Source organism: Dermacentor albipictus, chromosome 1 (assembly GCF_038994185.2).
Source record: "Dermacentor albipictus isolate Rhodes 1998 colony chromosome 1, USDA_Dalb.pri_finalv2, whole genome shotgun sequence".
NCBI classification, from domain to species: Eukaryota; Metazoa; Arthropoda; class Arachnida; order Ixodida; family Ixodidae; genus Dermacentor; species Dermacentor albipictus.
Genome location: NC_091821.1, coordinates 397,052,738 through 397,076,252, shown reverse-complemented (window position 1 = coordinate 397,076,252; position 23,515 = coordinate 397,052,738). Strand labels below are relative to the sequence as shown.

General features: G+C 44.9%; 2 protein-coding genes across 3 annotated transcripts in view; one reads left to right on the top strand and one right to left on the bottom strand.

Moving 5' to 3' along the window:
• The window catches only part of LOC139054676 (multiple C2 and transmembrane domain-containing protein 1-like), a 270,471-nt gene extending 250,698 nt beyond the window's left edge, over nucleotides 1–19,773 (bottom strand). The window contains exon 1 of one of the 2 annotated variants that reach the window (XM_070532088.1): nucleotides 19,580–19,773. In XM_070532088.1, coding sequence (XP_070388189.1) covers nucleotides 19,580–19,631 — 52 coding nt within the window. In that variant the 5' untranslated portion in view covers nucleotides 19,632–19,773. Of the gene's footprint in view, nucleotides 1–6,600; nucleotides 6,755–19,579 lie in introns of those variants that run through there. The other variant, XM_070532089.1, reaches the window with a different exon arrangement.
• CCT3 (chaperonin containing TCP1 subunit 3) overlaps nucleotides 7,048–23,515 on the top strand; it is a 41,072-nt gene continuing 24,604 nt past the window's right edge. The window contains exons 1-5 of the mRNA XM_070532090.1: nucleotides 7,048–7,201; nucleotides 7,287–7,348; nucleotides 8,383–8,433; nucleotides 21,506–21,568; nucleotides 21,690–21,786. Of these exons, the coding sequence (XP_070388191.1) occupies nucleotides 7,165–7,201; nucleotides 7,287–7,348; nucleotides 8,383–8,433; nucleotides 21,506–21,568; nucleotides 21,690–21,786 (310 nt within the window). The 5' untranslated portion in view covers nucleotides 7,048–7,164. The remainder of the gene's footprint in view (nucleotides 7,202–7,286; nucleotides 7,349–8,382; nucleotides 8,434–21,505; nucleotides 21,569–21,689; nucleotides 21,787–23,515) is intronic.

Sequence of the window (23,515 nt, the reverse complement as noted above, 5' to 3'; positions counted from 1 at the left end):
TCGGCGTCGTTGTGCAAACGGCCTGAGTTGTATAAAACAGCAAAGGAATATTCTTGGAGCCGTAGCGCCCATCTACCCAGTCGTCCATTGGGGTCTTTACGTGAGGGCAGCCAGCACAAGGCATGGTGATCAGTAACCACGGAAAACGCGCGGCCGTACATGTAGGGGCGGAATTTGGCAACTGCCCAAATTAACGCCAGGCACTCCCGTTCGGTAACTGAAAAATTCCTCTCGGCAGGTGACAGGAGGCGGCTGGCGTACGTATGCAATTATGCGCTCTGCGTTACGATGGCATTGAACAAGTACAGCCCCAATCCCATGACCACTGGCATCCGTGTGAAATTCAGTGACGGCAGATGGATCATAACGAGCCAGCACTGCGGGAGCCATGAGCAAGCGTACGAGGGCGGAGAAGGCTTTGGTTTGAGCAAGGCCCCATGAGAAAGGAACGTCCTTCTTAAGTAAGTCCGTGAGTGGGCGAATGGTTTCGGCGAAATTCTTGATAAAACGACGGAAATACGAGCATAGCCGAACAAAGCTTCTTACGTCTGCGGTGGAAGACGGAACAGGAAAGTTCTGGACAGCGCGAATCTTGTCAGGGTCAGGTTGAATGCCAGCGGCACTGACGAGATGGGCAAGAACGGCAATTTGACAACGTCCAAAGTGGCGCTTGGATGAGCTCAATTGCAGGCCGGCGCGTCGGAAAACAGCATGAATAGTCGATAGACTCTGCTGCGTCACAGATCTGACCGCCGCCGTGGTCAGTTGCTTCGCGGCTGCTGGGGACTGAGGGCCGGGGTTTGATTGTTGTATACAACAATCACGCACACATATATATATATATATATATATATATATATATATATATATATATATATATATATATATGTGTGTGTGTGTGTGTGTGTGTGTGTGTGTGTGTGTGTGTGTGTGTGTGTGTGTGTGTGTGTGTGTGTGTGTGTGTGCAGCAGAGGGTGCTAAGAATACCTGTCTCCGGACAGGCCGCCATTGGAATCTGAACCTGGCAACGTTTAACGTTAGAACGTTATCTAGTGAGGCGAGTCTACCAGTGTTATTGGAGGAATTAGAGGGTAGTACACACACACACACACACACACACACACACACACACATATATATATATATATATATATATATATATATATATATATATATATATATATATATATATATATATATATATATATATATATATATATATATATATATATATATATATATATATATATATATACGGCCCCCAGACTGCAGTCCGAAAAACCAACATCTGGGCATGAATCGCGCGGATGTTGCGCACGATAAAACGCAATGACGCGTTCTGTGGTTTATTTTGAGCGCATTTCGGAGGGCTCTACGTCGACCGTAAATACCACCCCGCGTCACGTGGGCGAGTAATCCGCGGATACTGTATCATCACACCTCATGCGTGGACGCTAAATTATGCGCGAATCTATGTGTGTCTCCGAGTCATAAATTTAACTGAGACGAACTTATCGCACCATAGCGTCTTTCAGGGGGGGACATCTGCAAACGTCAGTAAACGCACGCTGGTTTGTATTCGCGACGCATTCCAACTGAGAAAGGTAGTCGTAAACACTTAACTATACAGCGCAGTGCCTTAGTTCGATCAGATAAATAGTTACAGGAGCCTGAAGAAGGGTTCGAAGATGAGGTAAGATTTTCGAATTTAGTGTCATACATACGGTGTAGTTCATCAATATGAACGTATTATTTTGCGTAATAGTTTAGCATAACAACCATCTGAAGATGTTATTGTGGGCTACAACGTACCCACAATAACATCTCAGCAGCATAAGTCATAAGTCAGCATAAGCACGCTGAAAGAAAGGTCGCTCTTTTGCAGCGAGGGGAGACTCGGTAACACGCAAAGCCGAAAGATGGGCGGCAATGCCACCTTGAAGTTCCCGCACCAGTTCCCCGTGACGTCACGGGTTTTTACGACGTCTGCTCATTCTTAGTTAGTTCTTTTACTGTTAAAGAAGGAATACATTGCATTTCATAATAGCCAAAGACTGAACTCGGCAAGATTGAAGAGTGTTCACTGAGACACAGCGGCTCAAATAGCGGGGAAACAAATATTTTGAAATCTCTGACGTCACACTGACGTACCGGCGCTGAGATTCTGGCGCGATCTTTTTTTTTTGTCAATGTGCCTTTGACTTTATTTATTTATTTATTTATTTATTTATTTATTTATTTATTTATTTATTTATTTATTTATTTATTTATTTATTACAAATACTTTCAGAGCCCGAGGGCATTACAGAAAGGAGTGGGTAATACATATACAAGTGTGCAATAATTCAATTTATGAAAATACAAGTTAACAAAATAAGTAACTTTCAATGGCACTTCTGAACTTAGTGTCGATGATGTCAGCGATGGATGCAGGAAGGTGGTTCCATTCTGCACTGGTTTTTGGAATGAAAGAATAATTATATAAGTTGGTTCGGCAAAATGGCACACCAACCTTGAACTTGTGGTCCACACGCGAGGAAATGTGCGTCGGTTGAAGAAAAAGACAGCTTTTCAACACTTCATTTTGATGATAGATTTTGTGAAAGAGGCAGAGACGAAGAAATTTGCGACGGAAAGACAGATCAGGCAGGTTTAGTGTGTTCTTCATAGTGGATACAGAAGCGTAGCGGGAATAATTTGATAGAATAAACCGGGCTGCGCGATTCTGAACAGATTCCAGGGAAGCGATTAGTATGGATTGACTGGGGTCCCAGATGCTGGATGCATATTCTAGTTTTGGACGGACTAAAGTTTTATAAAGAATTAATTTTAAGGAAGACGGCGCTTTGGAAAAGTTTCGACGCAGGTAGCCAAGAGTGCGGTTAGCATTGCAGGTTACGTAATCAACGTGCATGTTCCAGGATAGGTCGTTAGTAATGTTAATGCCAAGGTATTTGTAGGAGTTAACGGCATTCAAGGGGGCTCCTTGAAGGAAATAGCTGTGGTTTGTACTGTGAGGGCGCCGGGTTATTATCATGGTTTTACATTTATTAACGTTTAATTGCATAAGCCATTTGTCACACCATAGAGATAATTGATCGAGATCTTTTTGCATATTTAGTGAATCAGATAAATTTGTTATTTTGTTGTAAATTACGCAGTCATCTGCAAAAAGCTTAATTGATGAAAAAACTATACTGTCAGGAAGATCATTTATATATACAAGAAACAACAGAGGGCCCAGTACAGACCCCTGTGGTACGCCGGACGTAACAGGAGAAAGAGCAGAAGAATAATTGTTAGCAGTTACATATTGAGTACGGTTTGAAAGAAAGTCTTTAATCCAGTTAAATACGCTAGTGTCGATATTAAGTTTACTAAGCTTGAAGAGGAGTAAGTCATGAGGTACTGAGTCAAATGCCTTTGCGAAATCGAGAAAAATGCAGTCTATATCGAAACCGAGGTCAGTAGCTATAAACAGATCATTAGTAAACGTTAGTAGTTGGGTCTCACACGAAAGCATTTTCCTAAATCCATGTTGAGAATTATTTAAAAAAGAATTATTCTCCAAAAATTCAATTAGCTGTGAATGTATGATGTGTTCTATCATTTTGCATGGTATGCTAGTCAGCGAGATCGGACGATAGTTATCTGCTGAATGAGCATTACCCGATTTGAAGATAGGTACCACCTTCCCCACCTTCCAGTCGCTGGGTAATGTGGAACATCGTAACGATTGTTCAAAAAGTTTTGAGAGTATGATTGCTGAGTACACTATGGTTATCTTTAGCATCTTTGAGTTGAGTAGGTCAACACCAGCGGAAGAGGATATCTTCAGATTGTCAATGAGCTTGGTAACGCCAACCCAATCTATAACAATGGGGTCCATAGGGGGAAAGTTTTGGTCAGGAAACTTTCATTTTCCTTTTTTTTAGTATACTGAACCAGAACCAGTGATATCGATGAAAATATAGTTTTGAGCAAATACTTCATCTGTTCAAACTGATTTAGTGTCCACTTCAACGAGCTTGCCCATGACCGTGCGCGAGATCTAACGCGCCGCGGGACAGGATGAAATCCAGCAGAACGATCCGCTCCTTACTTTTCACGAGATAACATCTCACTATCGGCTCAGCAGAAGGGCCTATCCTCTTCCTCACCCGAAGCTGGACAGGTCTCAGTCAGTTTTACTTAGAATGCTCCAGACGGGCTCATTCCCTTCGCTGGGCTTTCTCAGCCGTATCTACACAGACGTCGATTCAAGCTGTCCGGACTGTAATGAGACCTATTGTTCCTTAGCACACATGCTCTGGCAATGCCCCGCGTTACCTAAGGGCCCTCTCTCCAGCGAAGCCGACTGGAAAGAGGCACTCCGGAGCCCATCGCTCCAGACACAACTAGAGGCAATCCAGAGGGCCCGAGAAATGGCGGAACATCACGGTATTCCTGCCCCGACTTGGACGCGGCCAGCGGCTTCCGCGGGTCCCCGATAGGGGCCTCCGCTGAAGCTCCTCAGGATCAAATAAAGTTCATTGTCTGTCTGTCTGTCTGTCTGTCTGTCTGTCTGTCTGTCTGTCTGTCTGTCTGTCTGTCTGTCTGTCTGTCTGTCTGTCTGTCTGTCTGTCTGTCTGTCAGCAGAGGATGAGCGATGCAAACTTCACACGGAGCAAAGGCTCGCTAACAGTCTCGCGTAGGCGAGAAGCGCGCATTTCCACGCGTCAAAACGAGTTCGAGTGCGTGCTAAAAATTGCCAACAAAGAGCAAGACGAGGGGGGGGATGAAGAAACACGGCACGGCATGGCTTATCGGCCCCTCGCGTGCCCAGCATGCACGATGTCGCGCCGCTGTGACGGGCCGGCCCCGGGAAGCACGAAACCTCGCGATCAGCCCCGCGCAAGTTTGCTCTCGCTACGAGCGCGTAGGCTGAGCAGGAAAGCAAACATCGCAGGCATCGCAGCGAAGCAATCGGTGCGACCATGTGCGCGGCTTTAAAATGACACACGCACCCTAAACACACTTTTCCGCTCGTGCTCATTTGTTCGCTTCTTTTTTGTTCGGTAAGCACTTCGGGTGGCCGTAAACGGCCTCGCATCTCAATTACACAATTGAAAGAAAAACGACACTCTGTTTGCATGCTCTCTCTTTCCCTTGCTTCCTTTCGTCTTCCGTTTCATTCCGTAGGCCTGTCTTTTCTGGTGTGCCATGTGTGCGTGTGTGTTAGTTGGGGACGGGAAGGAAGGCTGCGATCTCGGGTATACATTGTTTTTTTTTCTTTTTTTTTATACCGTATGCCATATCTCTCGTTGCACGCTTATATGTGTGTGCAATCCTGTCACCACAAATAAGAGGAAATTAACCAAAGAAACTTGCACCAGTTCGTTATTGAACCCATTGGTTTCACTTGGATTCCGCTGCCCGTAAATTTATGCGCAGCACTTCAAGCAGAACTTCGGACACTTAACAGGTTTATGTGGGGCCTTTACATCGTCCCACTTTCGAATTTGACCCCGTGCACGCAGGACCGTAGTCTTTTTATGGGCCGCACGTTAATTAGAAGCTAGACTCCAATGGCCGACACTCAAACCCACACGCCCGCGTATTCAGAGTTCGGCCGGGACCGGCCCAAGGGCCCGCGGAGAATTGCGAAAGCAAAAAAAAAATGAAAAAATAAAGGAAAGAGGGACAGTGGACGGCGAGCTTTTAAATATGCAAGAGTCACTCTTCGTGGCCGCAGCGTGCGATGTACCACGCAGCAAGTTTTACCGCGGGAGAGTTAGTCTAATGAGTTTATACCACCGGCTTAAATATACAGAATAACGTGCAGAATAACGAGCGCATACGACTACGTGCACATCTGCGCGCGAAAGTAAGATTTAGATCGTTAACTTCGTCTCCAGTTTTAATTTATCTCGAATTGTTACAACTTTCCTCGCGTCAACGTTTACAACCTTGTTAGTTATCCTTCCAGCACATAATAATAATAATAATAATAATAATAATAATAATAATAATAATAATAATAATAATAATAATAATAATAATAATAATAATAATAATACTCACAAACTCAGCTAAAAGAGAAGGACAGAAAGAAAGGTAGAAGCCCCTACTCTCACACGCATGTGTATGTTGATTTAAGAAACATACAAGCGAACAAACAGCCTCATTAAGGCCAAACCACTTATGTGCTATTTTTATTTGCTATAACACATGAACAGTCCTTTCTTTCACGTGTAGATCCGCGCTTCTGTTTGACTTTCTTTTTTTCCCTAGAGTCACGGTGCAGGCAGAGGTCCCACGTAGTAGAACGCCTTCTCCAGTTCAGAAGTTCGCGGCAAGAGAAACACTGGCAGTCAAAACAAACGCGCGCTCAGCGGTTATCTGGGCACCTCCCGCAAGCCACGGACGTTCCCCATGACGCAATCGTACGGCTCAAAAGCGTTATCGCGAAGGAAAAAAATGAAAGAAAAAGAAAAGAAAATAGGTATTACAGCAGCGCCTACAGCCAAGCAAAGTCCGCACTGCGTGTCGTTCTAAGCTGTCAATTCTGCTCATGGAGCGCTACGCGGAACCCAAATCGAAAGAGTGAAACTGACTCACCAACGTCCATCCGTGCACAACACTCCGCAATAGATCAAGGAAGGATCGTTAATGGGGCTCCGAAGGGGTCACAACACCGAGGTCATGGGCCGCCGCTCGACGCTTTACGCTGGCATTTTCGGCGACCCACCATGCTCAACGAAAACATCCCGCACAACTGCAAAAACTCCGCGCGGAGCGCCGCATAATGGTTGCTTGCGGTATTTCTCGACAGAGGACACCAGCGTCGCTGCTAGCGATGGTTGCAGTTACGGGCAAAAGAGGCCACTCCCAGCGACTGCAGCATCAGAGACCTCACTGCAGCACGCTTTCAGTTATCAGCAGTAGGTCGCGCCACTAGCGCGCGCCGCGTCATTCATGCGACAGTCTCGGGGGCGACAAGACAGCCAGCGCAGTGCAGGTTTTTGGCACAAGGTTGCGCTAAAAACTATACCCATTCAGGAATAAATTGTTTACCTCTGGCAAGAACAGTCTACTATCGTAAGTATTGTATTTAATCTGTCCACTAGTACACCCACAGTCAAGCCTCCTCCTCCGCTGCGAAACACGCGTGTAGCAGTAAAAATGATGGGCCCTGGTCAAGTCCCGATCCTCGTTCTGAGTAAGGAAACGACATCTTTTTCATTTTTAGAATACTCTGAACTCAAATGCCCCATTTTCACTGCGCATGTCTGCTTCCTTTCTAGGCCAGAACACCAAACGTGAGTCTGGCAGGAAAGTTCAGATCGAGAATGTACGAGCTGCAAAGGTGAGTGAATGACTGCGGCGTGACAGTCGAAATTCGTGCTTAGTTTGAATTAAAATCCACCCTGATACCGTGTTATTCCACGTTCTACGATGAGTTTCTGCGCTTGGCTTCGCATTTGCTGGCTAACCGGGCCTCAATGTGGAATATGTGTGAGCCTTTCTCCCGGTGCCGCACTCATGTGTCGGCGTCGCTAGGCTTACTCGTTGGGCGACTCCTCCACAAAGAAAGTGCCTAGCGCATGTGGTGAGCGAAAGGCTAACGTCATCTGATGACTGTTGTGAATAAAGTAGTTGTAGTCTAGCGTCCCTGGAGTCATGGTAAAGCCTAAAGTAATCACGCAACACTGACAACCTCGTTACCGCCGCGCGTGGGCCCGCTGAACACCATAAAAGGAGATATTTCATCAAGTTGGTAGGGAGGCGCAGAAGGCGGCTGATTTGAATCTGTTGTGAGCAAGGACTTAAGTCACCAGTTCAATCAGGTGGGTCCCCCTGTCTTTTTCCCCACTCACGCGCCGTCATTAGGCATAGCGGTCACCGCCTTCGTGGAATATGAGTGTGTAAACGATTGAAAAAAAAAAAAAAATTTAAATATCGGAGGAAGCAAGGAAATGGGAGCTAGGAATAATAGCGAACTGCGGTACTTTTTAGGGAGAGGCATCACTAGATGTTTTGTTCCGTTGACTGCCAACCTGTCGGTGGCCGAGTGTGCAAAGGCTCTATTCTGGCGAGCGGCAGGTTGCCGGTTCGAATCCCGCCGTGGTATTATAAAATCTTGCGATGTTTTCTTCTGAGTTGTTGTCTGTGTCCAGTGGTAATGGTGATGAAATCTCACTTGAAACATTCGCGGTTTCCAACCAGAGGGTCGCGTGCAAACGACCCAGTGACGGCCTGAGGTGTCTGAATTACCACTGTGCAAGCTTTTTTTTTTTTTGTAGTCAAGGACTGGTGAATGTTTCTAGTAATAAGACAGTAGTTATTGAACTTGTTAACTTCAAGTAAATAGCACGTTTCTTTATCTCCTCTCATTTTCAGGCTGTTGCTGATGTTGTACGCACTTGCTTGGGACCCCGGGCAATGCTTAAGGTATTACCTTTATCTTTTTTCCCGCAAATATCTTATTTTCCTTACACAACACATTAGCCGCGTTTACATGAATGCGACAGTGTCGCATCGCATCGCATTTCTAGCGCATCACATTCATGTAAACAGCAGTAATGCGCTAGAAAGGCGCATCGCATTAATGCGCCAGGCGAGGGTAGATTTACGGGCGCGAGTCGACTCTCGCGGAGCATGTAAACGCAGGATCGTCGCATTAGGAATGATGGGAAGGAATTGCCAAACAACATGGCGGCGGTCCCGGCTGCCCGCTTCGAATTGAATTTGGCGTTGCTTTTGTAAAATGCACTTCGTTCGCAGCAAATGAATGTGTAAACGGCTTTCGCTTAGTCTCAGGCCGCTTCGACGACAGGGTATTATGGATAACCTTGTGGTGTTTTCGAGATCGCTTCTCGTTTCGAACGAGGCGAAGCCTAATGAAAGAAACATGCGAGATGTCAGCGCTACCTATCGCTATAGTCGGAAAGTAGCCGCAACGACGACTAATGGCCTCCGAGATCCGAAGATCTCGCTGGCCAGCTAAAGCTGCAAAAACCGTGCGCTGCTTCGCGTCCGCTACACTATAGCGTATAGCGTACGCTATAAGTTGCGTACGCTAAACTAAAACTGTCTATTTCTCGGCACTCAACCACCAACGTGCACTCGGCCCACAACCGGAAACCAGTTGCACCGAAAGTCGGTTGCACTTCACTTATACGACACAACGTGGCGCTACGTTTTTGCGAGAGTTGAGGCGCTACATGTAAACGGCGTCGCATCGCCTTTCCCAAATGCGCTTGGAAATGCGATGCGCCACTGTCGCATTCATGTAAACGGGGCTATTGACCATTGCTTTAGTATACATTGCTTTGGCTTTATGTCTGCGTTTGGTAGGTCATGAAAAGGTATTGCAGTGCAGGCGCATAGTGCAGTCATTAACTCAGAGCTGCCGAGTGTGCAGTTTTTTTTTCCTCTAATAGTTGATGTTCCTTACAAGCAACACATCTTCATAGATCATGGCAACAATTGTTGTGGCTATTGGCTTATATAATTTGTTAAAGCGAAAGAGCAGTAACAGAATTTTTCATTGAGTTCAAACACATCATACTTGTACAAGCTTTTGTGACCTATGCAATTGTCATACAGGCATTTTTCACTGTTATAATGGTTTTATGACTTTTTTTGTATACATATGGAAGAAGACATGCCATAGAAAGATATTTTTTTTATGTTACCTACTAGCCCAACAGGCTACTATTGAGATAAAAATTAAGGCAGAAGTGTATACTGCTCAGAATTTGTTGTGAGACTAGCTGTAAATTAGAGGTGTGCCTATATTCGAAACTTAAGAATAACGAAGCAAATTTTGTAGAACTATTCATAAATCAAATCTTTTTCTAATATAATAAATCCTCTAGTGTGCATAATCAAACATAAAATTGGAGCAAGAGTGTGCTAAATTCCATCCCAACGGCTTAAGTAGACATAAAATATGTGGGGTTATGTAGTCTTCGGAGAGCCAGATATCTTTGTCTAAACCACTATCATTTGCACTCATTGAAAAGTCCTGATCATGCGAACAAACTGGTTATTTGTTTCTAATGCTCTGTTAAAGCTTTTAATAAACAGCACCTGAAAATGTGCAATGTAGTAATGACTGAAGCTTGCTAATGTGTATATACTAGGATGGGAACATCGTTTTTATTAATTGTCACAATGGCTGTTCGTTACTCGAATTGTATTCAGTTAAGTCTCGGAACTTATTATTTGCACACTCTTGCTGTAAACATAACTTGGGACTTTCTATGGCTGTGTAACATACCAAAAAACATAGCTGTGTGAGTTACTGGATTACCAGGGCAAGGGTGATTGCAAACTTTGTTATTTGCCATTGTTTGTCAAAAAACGCATCAATAAAACAGAGCATGCAGAGTGTTGCAAGCACACTTTCTGGAGTGTCGACCTTAACCCTTTGAGGGTCAATGACGTAAATATACGGCGCCGCGAAGAAGTCCAAAATGGTCAATGCCTTATATTTACAGCACCGTCTGTATGTTTAAGAAGCGCACCAATTTCCGAATTTTTTCTTTCCTGGCATGTGCTGCCACTATGTGGGAATACAGGGAATTTTTTTCTTGCGCCTCCCTCTCTCTGTTTTTGTTGCATGGTTTGTTTTAGAGCTAGTTTGCTCTGGCGCGTCTATGTACTACCGCTCGAGAATTGGCATGCACGTGGGTGGGCGGCGGTTTGTACTTTGTTCCGCGGGTGATTTCGACTTCTTGCGCTCGCAGAACTCATGGCTATCTCATTACTAAGCGCTCGAAGGGCAAGCGTCTGCTTGTCGCTTGTTTAGTGCTCACAGGGGTGAGCATAGGAAGGATGCCGCCATGCATGTGTTTCCTTTTCTTTTTGGGGGGGAGACTCGCAATATCTGATTGCCTCTGGTTGGTGATAAGATTCAGATTAGCAAAAGTTGGTCACACTTTTTTGCTTTTCTGACGGGCACCCAACGACATAGTTTTCTCGGGTGCGCTCACCTACGCAGTTCGATTATGCTATGGACGTAAATATTAGTGTAACAGCAGGAACATTTGAGGCTTGAACTTGAACTATAACAGTGCATCAAATTTTTTATTCTTATAGGTTTTATTTCCTTTTTTTATTGTTGTTATTCATGAATAAAGAGCACATATATACCAATGCATAATATCTTTTTCTCCCTTTACGGTCACCCTAGAAAAATTATGGCAAATTTTTTTCGAAATAGGTCCCTCAGAAGAATTGGAATCTGCAATAAAAATAATTGACCCTGAAAGGATTCAAATGCCCTGCAATGTTTTTTAAACACAGCAGGAAAACATTTCTGGTCTGTAGACAGTGCTGCCACGAACTCGCACTGCATGCTGCAGGAAGCTCACCGTCTCTCATAAAGGATTGCTCGCTCTCCTGCAGATTTCGAGGCCTCCTCTCTTACGCGCCCCCCTTCCCCCCCTTTTATCTGTGGTGTCGTGGACCTGAGCAACAGCCCACAGGTGCCAGCCATTGGGCGAATGATCGCGAGTTGAGTTACTTCCGAGACTTTTCTCCGCTTTTCTAGCTGTCGCTCCTCATTTGTTGCATCTCAGTAACTTAGTCAAGTGCCAACCTTGAAAGGTTACCAGAAGTGCACTGCGGAAAGGAGAAAAAGTATAAAAGGAGCTACGCTTCCCCAACTGTGGCAGAATGTGGTGAGGAACTAAACCTTGCACTCTTTTTGTTTCCATTATTGTTAGGCCCTCTTCAAAATTTTCTGCAAGGATATATTCCTAGAGTTCAGTGTGGTGCGGGGCACTGTGCTCTTTCCAGTATGTTCTCAATTTTGAAAGAGAGGTGTTTCATGGCCCCTCTTAAAGGGACACCAAAGGCAAATATTAGATCAAGCTAAAGTGATAGATTAGGTCTCCAGAAAGTCTAAGACACCAATATTATTGCAAATGAGGTAAGTGCATGACACGATTAGAGACTCCCTTGGGATATTCAAGTACTAGCCGGGTAACAAAAGCACTCGTTATAATTCTGTGACTAGTACTCAACCACTCATAATAAAAGGATTATTGTGTTGCATTAAGAGACTAAAGAAAATGCTGCTTCTCAAATTCTATTCGATTCTGAGAATAAAGAACTTATTGACGTTAACCTTGACAACAACACGTGCGGTCGAAAGGTTTTAATTTCTCCACTCTGAGCCTCGCACGCTTTGGCATTTCAGTAGCTTCGTTATCGCGTAGTGCTACGCTATTTTTGCTGGCTCACAAAACTCCCACAAGCTGCAAGTAGCAGAGAATTTCATATCCATGTGATGTTACGGGATTCTCTAACGGTCCACGCCACTTGACTAAGAGCAGCTGCAGCTGCGAATCCAACCCTCTGTCTTGGCTCAGTTTCTCTATGGCTGCGTGTTTGCGTTTTACGCAAAAAAACCATTGCACTGTCTGTTGGGCACCGTTTTATTCAACAACGGCAGTAAAGGGCGGTGCTGGTGTATGCAACGTCGCTACTCATCGCTTGGGGGCAGGCAATTTGAATTGTGCTAAAAATAATGCAGATCCTTCAGACGCAATTCTCTCATAAATTCTTTTCTTGGCATGAAGCAAGTGCTGCGAGGTTTCTGGGATGGTACTTTAACAGACCTCGTCGACTTCATACTCACCTTTCATGTCCTTTTCATGTCTGTATTTTAGGAACAAGGGGAGGTGCATCACAACTTCCTTTCTTTCATTTAGTTTTATCCGAAAGTGAATTGGTTTGGATAGTCAATCCTGCTCAGATTTGAACTTTCTTTATTTGGATCTGCCTCCTCTTTTATGTGAAATGTAATGTGCATTATGTGAAAGGGCTATGCAGAGTAGTCAGGTACTCAAGTAAATTGCGCTAACGTCCACAAGGCAGAGGCTTAATTATGAAATGAAAAGTTGAACTCTACCTCAAAGTACTAACATGAAGCTATATAGAGTAACTGATGTATGTTATAGGCTTTTTCTTGCAGCTTCAAGCTACTTTCAACTGGACATAGCATATTGATTTCTTGAACCTCTTCCATCTTGTGTATTTATAGCGGAATTCATTTTCTAAATTAATTTTCACTTCTTGAAGTTCTTGATTAATTCAACTTCACCACTATGTTGCTGCCTGCCTCCTTACTAGCTCAGATGGTTGTGTTACTGCCCCACAGTGGCGATAGTACAGTATTCAATCCTTGCAAGGCTTTCTTTCATAAGGTTGCTTGCATATAGGCTTTATTTATAGCATCCGGCTACTTTCATCCAGGTAAATGCTAACCTTTTATCATTGTACTACATATGCCTGCATCACGTGGATGTTCCACTAGTCTCCTGTCTGATAATGTTCGAATGCTGTTGCAATTTGGCTACTGCTACTAGGTCGGCACTTATGGTGGTTGTTGAGTACCTAAACAGTCCTTCAAGCCGACGGGGAAGTGCAGCTTTCAAGGGCTTTTGAACCGTCAAGAGCATGTACTTTTTGCATATACTTTGTTCATTGGAAACTAACATGCTGCAAACAAACAAAACTATAACCATGTCTGGTCGTTTGCCTTAAAGGGACCCTAAACAGAAAAATTATTTGAGCCATATTTGTAAATTGTCCATCTGCGAAAACCAAAAAAAGTGGCTGTTGCTTGTACGAAGACTGTGACTCTTGGTGAGCCAGAACATTCTGTTCTAAAGGATTCAAAGACTGAACTAGCAAGCTTCATGAACAATAACTACTGAGTCACAACAGCTCAAATATGAAAAGATACTTTGAAATCTGTGGCGTCGCGCTGAGGTACCAGCGCTGCTGTTCCGGCGCAAAATCCATAATATGGAACTTTGACCTTCATTTTCTCATGTTGTAATGGTTGTGCCATATTCACTTGATTGTAACACGAGCTTTTTTCATGATTTTCGTTGCTTGAACTCGACCGTCGTGTGTTACATTCGAATAACTGCAAAATTAACAGGTTTAAAACATTCTAAATTCCGCAGTTCTCAACATTACATTATCAACCTGTACCTTTATGTCTCTATTCAATCCATAGACAGGTCGACCGAAGTCCAAATGTTCTTTTCGTTTGAATCGACACCATTTTCGTTGTGCTTGTGACTGCTGTTATATTTACAGTGCTTCATTAGCCTGCGGCCTTTTGCGCTTCGACTACATTCATTCCCAATGTCATGGCAATCATTTTGTATGATGGCCACTTTGAAAGACGAGTAATTTTGATGCCCGAGGAGCAGCTGGGAAACTCCGCTGTGGCTCGGCGGCTCAACATCAATGCATTCACGAATCTCTGATGGTGGCACCAATGGGAAGCCTTTGTAAACGCAAGGCCAGTTGAAAGGGCCCTGTAGTGGCCTGGTACTGTCCTCGAATTAAATGATTTTGCGGTCTTTTAAGAAGTACTTAATCGTAAATGCGCTCGATGGCACATGCGACTTGATTCTCGGACGATCACTTTCGGAAATAGTTTTGCTTTCGCGAGACTTGGCTCGTTTCGGCACCAAATCCCTTGAAGTGCACGGCCAACAGCACTCTTGGCACGAATAACAAGCTTAGCAATGCTTTCGGTGCCGAGTCACACGAAATTTCGCAAAAGTGAAGCTTTCTCCCAAAGTGTTCGCACGAGAATATTGCCTAAGGAAAGCTCTGTCTCCTTCTCAGACGACAATGATAAGTGAAGAGGACTTGTTTCCAAATTGATTTCTTGATAAAGGTACTTATTTGTATTTCCATTCATCTCGCGTTACATTAGCGGTTTTATTTATTTTTATTTCGTGGACTGAAAAGTCCATCCTTGCATTACAATTGTGGTCGCATTACATTTGAGTAAATACGGTAACATACTATTGCAAAATTAACCAAAATAAAGCTTTTAAAGAATAATTTCGAAAGGATTTAGTGTTTCTTTCTAGTGCTACTTGAAGAAATAGACTTTTCTCTTGAAGTAGCTGCTAGATGGGCATTTTTGTTTACCGCATAGTTAAGTCTATGAAGTCATTTGTGGATGGCAGGATTGCTGGCCTTCATATGGATCAGAAGGCATGCTTGTGAATAGCAGTTACCATGGTGACATCTTATGACACTGTTTTGCCAAAGCAGCACACACAATCTTCATTACAATGGCCAGCTGTACTCTGCTTGCCAGCTGGCATAAATGTAAGCAGCAACAAGCATTGCAAAAAAATTTTTTTCCTTTTTTTTCTTTCTTTTTTTATGCTGTGTTCTTCAGCATTGCTTAAATAACAAAGAGTGCTATGAATAGCAACATAAACGGGGGCACCAGATTAAATTTTACTGCCTGAGGTTCTTTAACATGCGCCCAAAGCATGGTACATAAAAATTCTTGCATTCCTCCCTCGTTGCAACGGGACTGTGACAGCCAGATATCGAACCCGCGACATGCTCGGCAGTTAAGTTCCATAGCCACCGAGCCATCACAACGGGTGTCATAAGGCATAGTAATGTTCTGTGTGTATTATGGTTCATCACAGTGTCATAGGGTGCAAACGCCTGTGCAGCTGAACTTGGAACGGTCCTTTCAAAATAGGCGTACAAGCTATGGCTAAAACTCTCAGTTGCAAACCATTACAAACATTCTGTAAATGCTAAGACTTATTAAAACTAGTGTGAAAGACTAGTTTTTTTTTTTGTGATTAAACAAAATGATCATGATAGTGGTGCCTCAATTTCTTGGCATGAAGTTAGTGAACCATTCAATGACCACTGATGCCCACAGTTTGAAAACCTCATAGGCCATCAACTACGCAAGTGCTGTAGAAATCTGCTGGTATGTTTTCTTCTCTTGCTTCTTTCCCAGCCATTGCATTGTAAAAGCACGGATTTGTCAAAATACCTGTTTAGCTAGTAGTTTCTCCCAGTCTTATGAAGCATTCCTGTGGTCCCATGAAAGATGAATCATGGTGGTGTTTTGTCCCACTGTATTATGTGACTAACATGACTTAATATTTAAATGAAAGGAGCTGGCTGAAATTCCTTTTACAAATTGTAATTGTGGGTTTATGCATAGCAAAGTGATTGATTAGTGTATGACAATGAACAGCCTTTCGTGACATTTTAAGCAGTGCTTGCACTTGAGTGCTCACTGCAGACGCTGCAAGAAAATGTCATATTTCAAGGAATTCTGTCCACTTTTCATGCACTCCATTTGAGCTTTTTCCCTGTGTTAGCAGCAAAGAAAATGAAGAATAGGCTGTAAGTGCAGTTATTTGCGCAAATGTATCTGTAAATTCTGTTTGCTAATTCCACTAGCTGCTTCAGTTTCTGCATAAAGCTGGCCTGCACTTTTTAATGTGAAAGCATTATATGTCCCATTACGGTAAAATCTGGCAGCGGCACCAAGCAATGGTACCAAAAATGGCCGACAGCACAAAGTGTAAAGACATGTCAAAATTGCTTGGATTGACGTCAAAGTTGTTGGGAAGGTGTCTGTAAACAAAGTAAATCAATGGCTCTCAAAAAAAAAATTTCGTAAATTTCAGTCTGGGTGGATATCAAACCGGGATGCGAGATGAGCACGCTTCTTCAACGCCACGGCGGCTCCAGGATTCTGGTTGACTAAAGATGTGCATAATGTGTGCATCATTGCACACATCTCATTGAAAGGTGTAGCCTAGTGCGTACATCATTAGGCATGTGACAGTGCTGCCAATAGGGAGGAGGTGGCACCACGTTATGAGTGTATAAAATGAGTCTACAAAGTAAAAAGCATTAATGTCCAATTGAATGCCACTGAACAGTCCTTCGACTTATGAAGCTCGTGGGCAAGCGAGTGCATTGAGACGCTTGGCACGTTTTGATTGGGCCTTACCGAGGCGCTGTTAGCATGCAGGTGAGAGCTTCCACAGACCAGAAACGTACAGGAAAAAACATTTCACCATAGAGACTATAATGTGTTCGCATTCCCACCAATAGCAGTCTTAACTGTCTCTGCTGTAAGTTTTTCCACTAATGTGCAATGTGGCAATCTACATAAAAGGGGAGGGGGGGGGTATTGTGTTTTTTCTAGCTATGAAATCTTATTTAGCTTTTCCTTTTTATATATAGAAAATAAATATGTACATGTTACCTACTCTGATTGCTTACTGGCTCCCTTATCATTGAGTGCACATGTTTTCAATTTGACAACAGCTCGAGATTTTGCAATTATTTTTTATATTCCGAATCAGGATCGGTTTTATCATCGTCTTTCTGTCACAGCCTCGCCAGCTGCCATTATCCCCAGGATCAACTGCTTTGCGCAACAGCTGATAGAAAGTGAAATTAAAGGGAAACAATCCTTACTGAAACATGGCACCAGATGTCTGCACAAAGGGTAACGACTGCAACAGATTCTGTGTGTGCAGCCCAGAATAATAGGAAACTTGCCTTTGCAAGTTGCCTTTGCCTTTGCAATCGTGCATTCACACGTGTGCGCATGCTGTATTGGCTTGTGCCGTGCTATTTTTTGGAGATGAATGCTGGCGTTCTTTCACTGTCCACGTGACACAGTGCAGGGAAGCCCACTCCACCAGTCTCACTGTCCCCTGCCTCAGCTGGGAGCAGTGGCTATATGTTGTGCATCACCTCTAGTCTCGGTTTCTTGCTTTCTCTTTTAAACACTCTGTCGAGTCTAGACAGCAGTTTGGAACGACCACCTAAATATAGTGTCAACCACATTCTCTCTTTCGTTGTGTTAAAAAAACAAATTCAAGAGCTGCTGTTTCCAGGGTTCTAGCTGGTGTTCGTTCAGGTCATTTCGTCATGCACGACACTTTTTGCAACATTGTACAACAGTTACTGCCAGCTCCCCCGACGGCTATTTATTTTTTGTCTCCTTTCTCACTTTGCCTTATATGTTAAAATTGCTCTGTATCGTTGTTTGATCAGATAATCTGTCAGAATTGCATGATGCACCATAATTTTGTGACTGCATAGGTCAGAAGTTGACTGAGCAGCGGTTCAGCACTGAGCAGCGGTTCTGCCTTGTGGCAAGCGTTCTGTTGCCCGTCTCGCGAATTAGAATTATCCTAAACTTCCTCTCATCAGTCGTGAACTGTCCTACACCTCCATTCCTTTTATTTTTTCTATTCATGTTGGTTCCAGTATTAAATAGAAACTTCAGGTTATCAAAGAGAGATAGAAACTAGTTCGCGTCGGTGCGCCCCCGCTTCTGCCATGTGCTACGTGCGCGCTTCACAGCCGACGCTCTAGGAAGTAGCGCGCAAGTGGCGATCCTCCGGTGCGCACACCGGGGGTTCGCGTTCCGCCTTTGCGCGATGCAAATCCCGCAGCACTTTTGCAGCAGCAGCAGCTTTCGATGTCTCCAAGGCCGCGCGCGCCGCTTTTCCGCGTCGTCTCGGCGTGCGTTTGGATTGCGTGTCCGCACAGCGCAGCTGGCCAATTGTTTGTGTGTGTGTGTGCGTTTTCCGGCTGGGTTTGGAGCGGAGCTGCCGAGCTCGGGCGACCGGTCAAAGCCGTGGCGCGTGCAGTCGGTACGTGGGCGGCCGCGCGAGTAGAGAGAGAACCCGGCTGTGTGGTGGGTGGCCTGCGCCTTTTTCGGTGAAAAAGAAGGCCGGCGTGATCGCGCGCGTACTTCGCGGGAGCAGCAGCTGAGGCCGGACGGCTGCGGTGACAGCTGGAACGAGCATTGTCTCGCTTCCCCGCTTGTGTAGTTCGCTCGATTACGAAGCGAGCGGTAATGACGGTCGTCGTGGACTTTGCGGGATTTAGAGAAATTGAGGCGCTTTGCCGCCGTTGGCCGGATTAAACCGCCAAAATAAAGGTTCCGTTGCGGTCGGTTAGCTTAATTTTGTGGCATCTAATTACGGCCCATTTATTTTCGTGAAAAGCCATCACGCACTGAGAAGCGGGCTACACCCGTCTTCGATCTGTTGTCCATCGCGCGAGCCGATTTCCATCGGATAAGTCGGGAGAGGTCCGCGTAATACTGCCATGTCGTGCAGTGTTGTTTTGCCTCGCCAGGGCCGCGGGTTCGATTTGGCGTGCACGAACGCTCGAACCGCCGATACGTCCTTTTTCTTTTTTGCGTTCGTGCGCCTTCTTTTATGATTGATTTCCGCGAGTCTCGAGGGCTGCAAAAACCTCGCTGTAACGGCGCGCTATCGCGATGAAGGGGGCCACGGGTCGAGCCCAAAGGCGGACGCCGCGCCGCTAAATCGGGAAAGCCTCGTCAGGCGGGACGTCCACGTTTTCGTCACTGTCGTCGCCTGTGCCGCCGATCCTGCACTCGCTGCTGCTGCTGCTGTTGTCGCAGCAGCAGCAGCAGCAGCCTCGCCGACGCACAAGCGGCGTGCTTCGCTCGGTCAACGGCTTTCCGTTTGCAGACGAAACGTCTTCGCACCATTTCCACCGAGTTCCACCACCGTACCTACCAGACGCTTTTTCCGTTCGCTACAACGTTACCCCGCGTGTCTCACGTGGTTTCGAAACTAGCTGTTGACGACGGTGGCAGTGCATGACGGGACTGCAGACAACACCTGGCCCGACGCGCAGTGGAACGCAGTGGCGAAAACGTGCGGGAGCATTTTTTTTTTTTTTTCGTACTGGCCAAAAGCGTGTTGCGTGCTCTACTCACTGCTTTCCCGTCGTACGGCCCGACGGCGTTCCTTGCGGCGGCAACAGATCATCGCGGCCACTGCGTTGAGGACGTTGTCATGGCTACCGATGCTTGCTCAAGAAGTTCACTCGCGCGCGCAGCACGCGCTGCCACTGTTTCCAAATGCGCGCGCCGACTTTGGAGAACGTCTGCTCGCGACGCGCGTTGCATGCAGGGCTTCTAGTGCTCCTGTATCGCGTGTGCGGCGGACCACCTTGCGACGCAGTCGATAGAGGCGCGGTGATCGCCTCTGCTGTGTTGCTGGCAGATATGTCCCTGAACCCGGTCGCACGCAGGCCGGCATGTTGTGTATTTATGTTGAGGCTGTTGGCATTGATATTTTTCTGGCTCACCTGGCAGGGGATCATCATTGCTCGCATTTAGTCACCGGTATCAATTATTTACGACAATATACTGGAGATAATTGGCCTCGCATGTGAAGCTTGCAGAATATCTTCTAATACACTTTGCATGGGAAAAAAATAGCATTATTGTTTAAGACAACCAACTTCTAGCAACGGCCTGAGGTGCCATGCAACACAGTGCCATAGAAAGTGGCATTGCCCAGTATGATTTCACATTTCTCCTCCACAGAATGCAGGAAAGCGCCCTTTTAAGCAGAGGCATTTTCTTGAGACTTTCTAGCAAATGTGTCACTGTGAAGTTGCAGTGATTAAGACATTCTAATAGATGAGAAACTAATTTTAATCATCATGACACGCCATCAGCAAATGCATCAAGCATTCCCTTAGCGCCACATTGGCTGGGAATTGCTTAATTGGAATCCTGTTTTGATATGTCATCATTACTGCGTTCACTCTAGATAGGACACTCAACCTTTGCGAAAAACACTCCACAAATGCAAAAGAGAAAAAATCATAGGCAGCAACTAATCGCATTGTTTACAGCCATGTATTGATACCCCTGACAGTGTCTTTTTGTTGTTATTTGTTTGTTTATTTTCTCAAAGGTCTCTTGAGATATTACATGAGGGAGTGGGCAGGTAATGGCAAGCAAAGATAATACAAGTCACGGTCGGATGTTTTCGATGAGCCACTTGAATGCAAGTGGGTAGATGATAGTGGCAACTTTGTTGGGCAAGCCATTCTCATGCTGTGTGCAGAAAAAATGAATGCTGAAAAGTCATGGTATGGGCTTGTGGGGGATATACTGTGTTAGAGTGACTGGTGCAGGCAGTGCGATGGGCTCTTTTTTGTATGGGTTATGAGAAGGCAAAGAATGGAAAAATTTATCAAAAAGGTCAAGACATGGTATTCTGTGTCATGAGGCTAGAGCGGGTGAGCTTATTTGGGCTTTTAGTGCTGAGAGGCTTGAATTGTACGAATAATTAAAAAGAATACATTGTGTCACATGGTTCTGAAAACTCGAAGGCGTAAATAAGGTTACTGTGGTGGGGGTCAAAAATAGAATTTGCATACTCCAGCTTGGGCCACACAAAAGTTTGGAAAGCAAGTTATTTATTAGAGGGAGGAGCGAGGGAAAGGTTACTGCATAGATAACCTAGACTACGATTATCAGAATTTGTTATGTGGGGTCCAGGTTAAGTCACGCGAGATATACACACCAAAATATTTGACTGAATCAGTTGTTGCAATCTGCATGTTATTGTTGCTATAGTTAGGCATATTGTAATTATGACAACATTGAATAGACATAAACATGTTTTTACATACATTTAATGACATGAGTCAAGTGTTACTCCAGTTTTTATGTGCGATAGGTCACTTTGTAATGTGAAATGGTCGGTGGGGCTAGTAATTGCTCGGTAAACCACACAATCATCTGCGAAGAGTCGGATATGAGAAGAAATATATAGGGCAGGTCGTTAATACGTATTGTTATTAAGTAGCAAGTGACATGGCCCCTTCATTGCTCTCTTCACAGATGCTTATGAATCCTATTGGAGGCATCATCATGACAAACGATGGGAATGCGATTCTGCGAGAGGCAAGTGGTCGGCTTTTTATTCTTCCTTTCTTGAAATCAGGTGTGGTGTAATAGCGCCTTTGTTATCGCTGCATTCAAAGACTTCACACATGTTTAAAGAACAACCACTCTTTTTCTGCAGATTACTGTTCAGCACCCAGCTGCCAAATCTATGATTGAGATCAGCCGCACTCAAGATGAGGAAGTTGGCGACGGCACCACATCTGTCATCATACTTGGTGAGGGCACAGAGTTCTTGCACCTTACCCTAGAGGGAAATGTGGCACTAATGTCTTGGTGTGTTTTTTTAGCAGCACTTTCAACCTGCATAGGAAAAATGAGTACAGGTGTGGACTTGTTTTAGCTATGCAACAGCTACTGTGAATATGTCCCTTTTCACAATAGAAGTGCCGCAGCGCATTACTAAAATGTTACACTTTGTGTACAAAATTTATCTTTAAAAGACGTGCGCACCATAAGCCACTGCAATATTGCTACGAGTTTGCAAGTTTTTCCTTGGGAACTTGAATCATCTGTTTACTCATAACCAGTGGCAATGCCACCATATCCATGTCAGAGTGTTGCATAAAAGAGTGGGAAATCGAAACACATGCAAATTCCTTGCAGCAGGGTGGCAGGCTACAAGCAGGCTACGAGAAAATGGGAATTCAGTCAGACAAAAAAAAAATAAAAATTGCAGAACTGAATAATTGAAGGTGTATCACAGCACAGGAGTCATTGGATTGGAGGCAATTTTATTTATTCCTGCAATTGGGCCTCGCAGGATTCAATAAACACCTGTCCAAGACCCGTACTTCTCATCGTTTCTACAGTAGTTGAAACACAGCTATTGAAGGCATCCGGCATTGCCCCAATAGGTGCATCTTCTTGATTCATACTGTGCACTGTGTCAAAGGCAACTTCGGCAGATTGTTGGAGGCTTTTCATCTCTGCTTTGCTTTTATGTTATAACTCATCTCAATTGATTTGTAATTGCCAGGGCAAGTTCCTGTCTGCCTAGATTAATAACAATTGTGGTGGTGTTTTGCCATAACTTGACAAATTCACTGTATAGTCGAACCCACTAATAACGATACTGGTTTTAACAATATATTGATTATAACAATGAGAAGGTGCTGCACCATCGACTTTTGTATGTTTTCTATGGTGAAATAACCCGCTTACTGCAATGCCCCGACACCACATTATCAGTTTTAACGATGAAGTCTGGCTGGTGGGTGTCTGAGCCGAAAGGTAGTGAAATGGGAAATCCTTGAAACAAAAAAAAAGGAACACTAGGAATTCAAGCCGCTGCATGATGGGCCGCTGCTCCAACAGCCGCCGCGTGCTCATTTTCCAGCCATCTCCATGCAGCTCTCTCCTGTTGCCCTTCTACCCCTCCGAACACGAATGGGCTGTGCCCATAGCTCTCCGTCGCCTCACCCTCCGAAACGCAAATGGACCGCACCACCTGCACCGCAAGTGGATTGCTGGCATGTTGCTTGCTGGCTACTCATTTAGTGCAGTCCTGCGTTCGTGTTCGTTTTTGTTGGTTGTGTCGTAGTCATTCCTGGCCACGCGGTTTCTCAACTCCGCTTGACTCGCCGTCGAAACTGAAGATGGCTGATCTACCCGCTGATCATCGGCAATGCACGCCGTTGCTGGTGAAAATAAAGTGCACGGCTATAGATGTGGAAGCTAAGTGCTTCTAACCAATGAGACGATTGTCGCGAATGTGCTTGCTTCGGATAGCGACGGCGACGACGGCAGCAATGACGCGGTAGGGCAGGCTGCCTCAACATTGTCCTCGCAGAAGGCCCGGCATGATTCAGTCCCTCCGGGGCTTCATTTCGCGAGGAACCTTCCGCGACACTACGTAAAGCACTTTGATGCCATGGAGAAGGATGTCAGCAAGCTTCGCGTGAAGCATGCATGACTGACAGACATAGGCTTTTCTCGTGCCAGCCA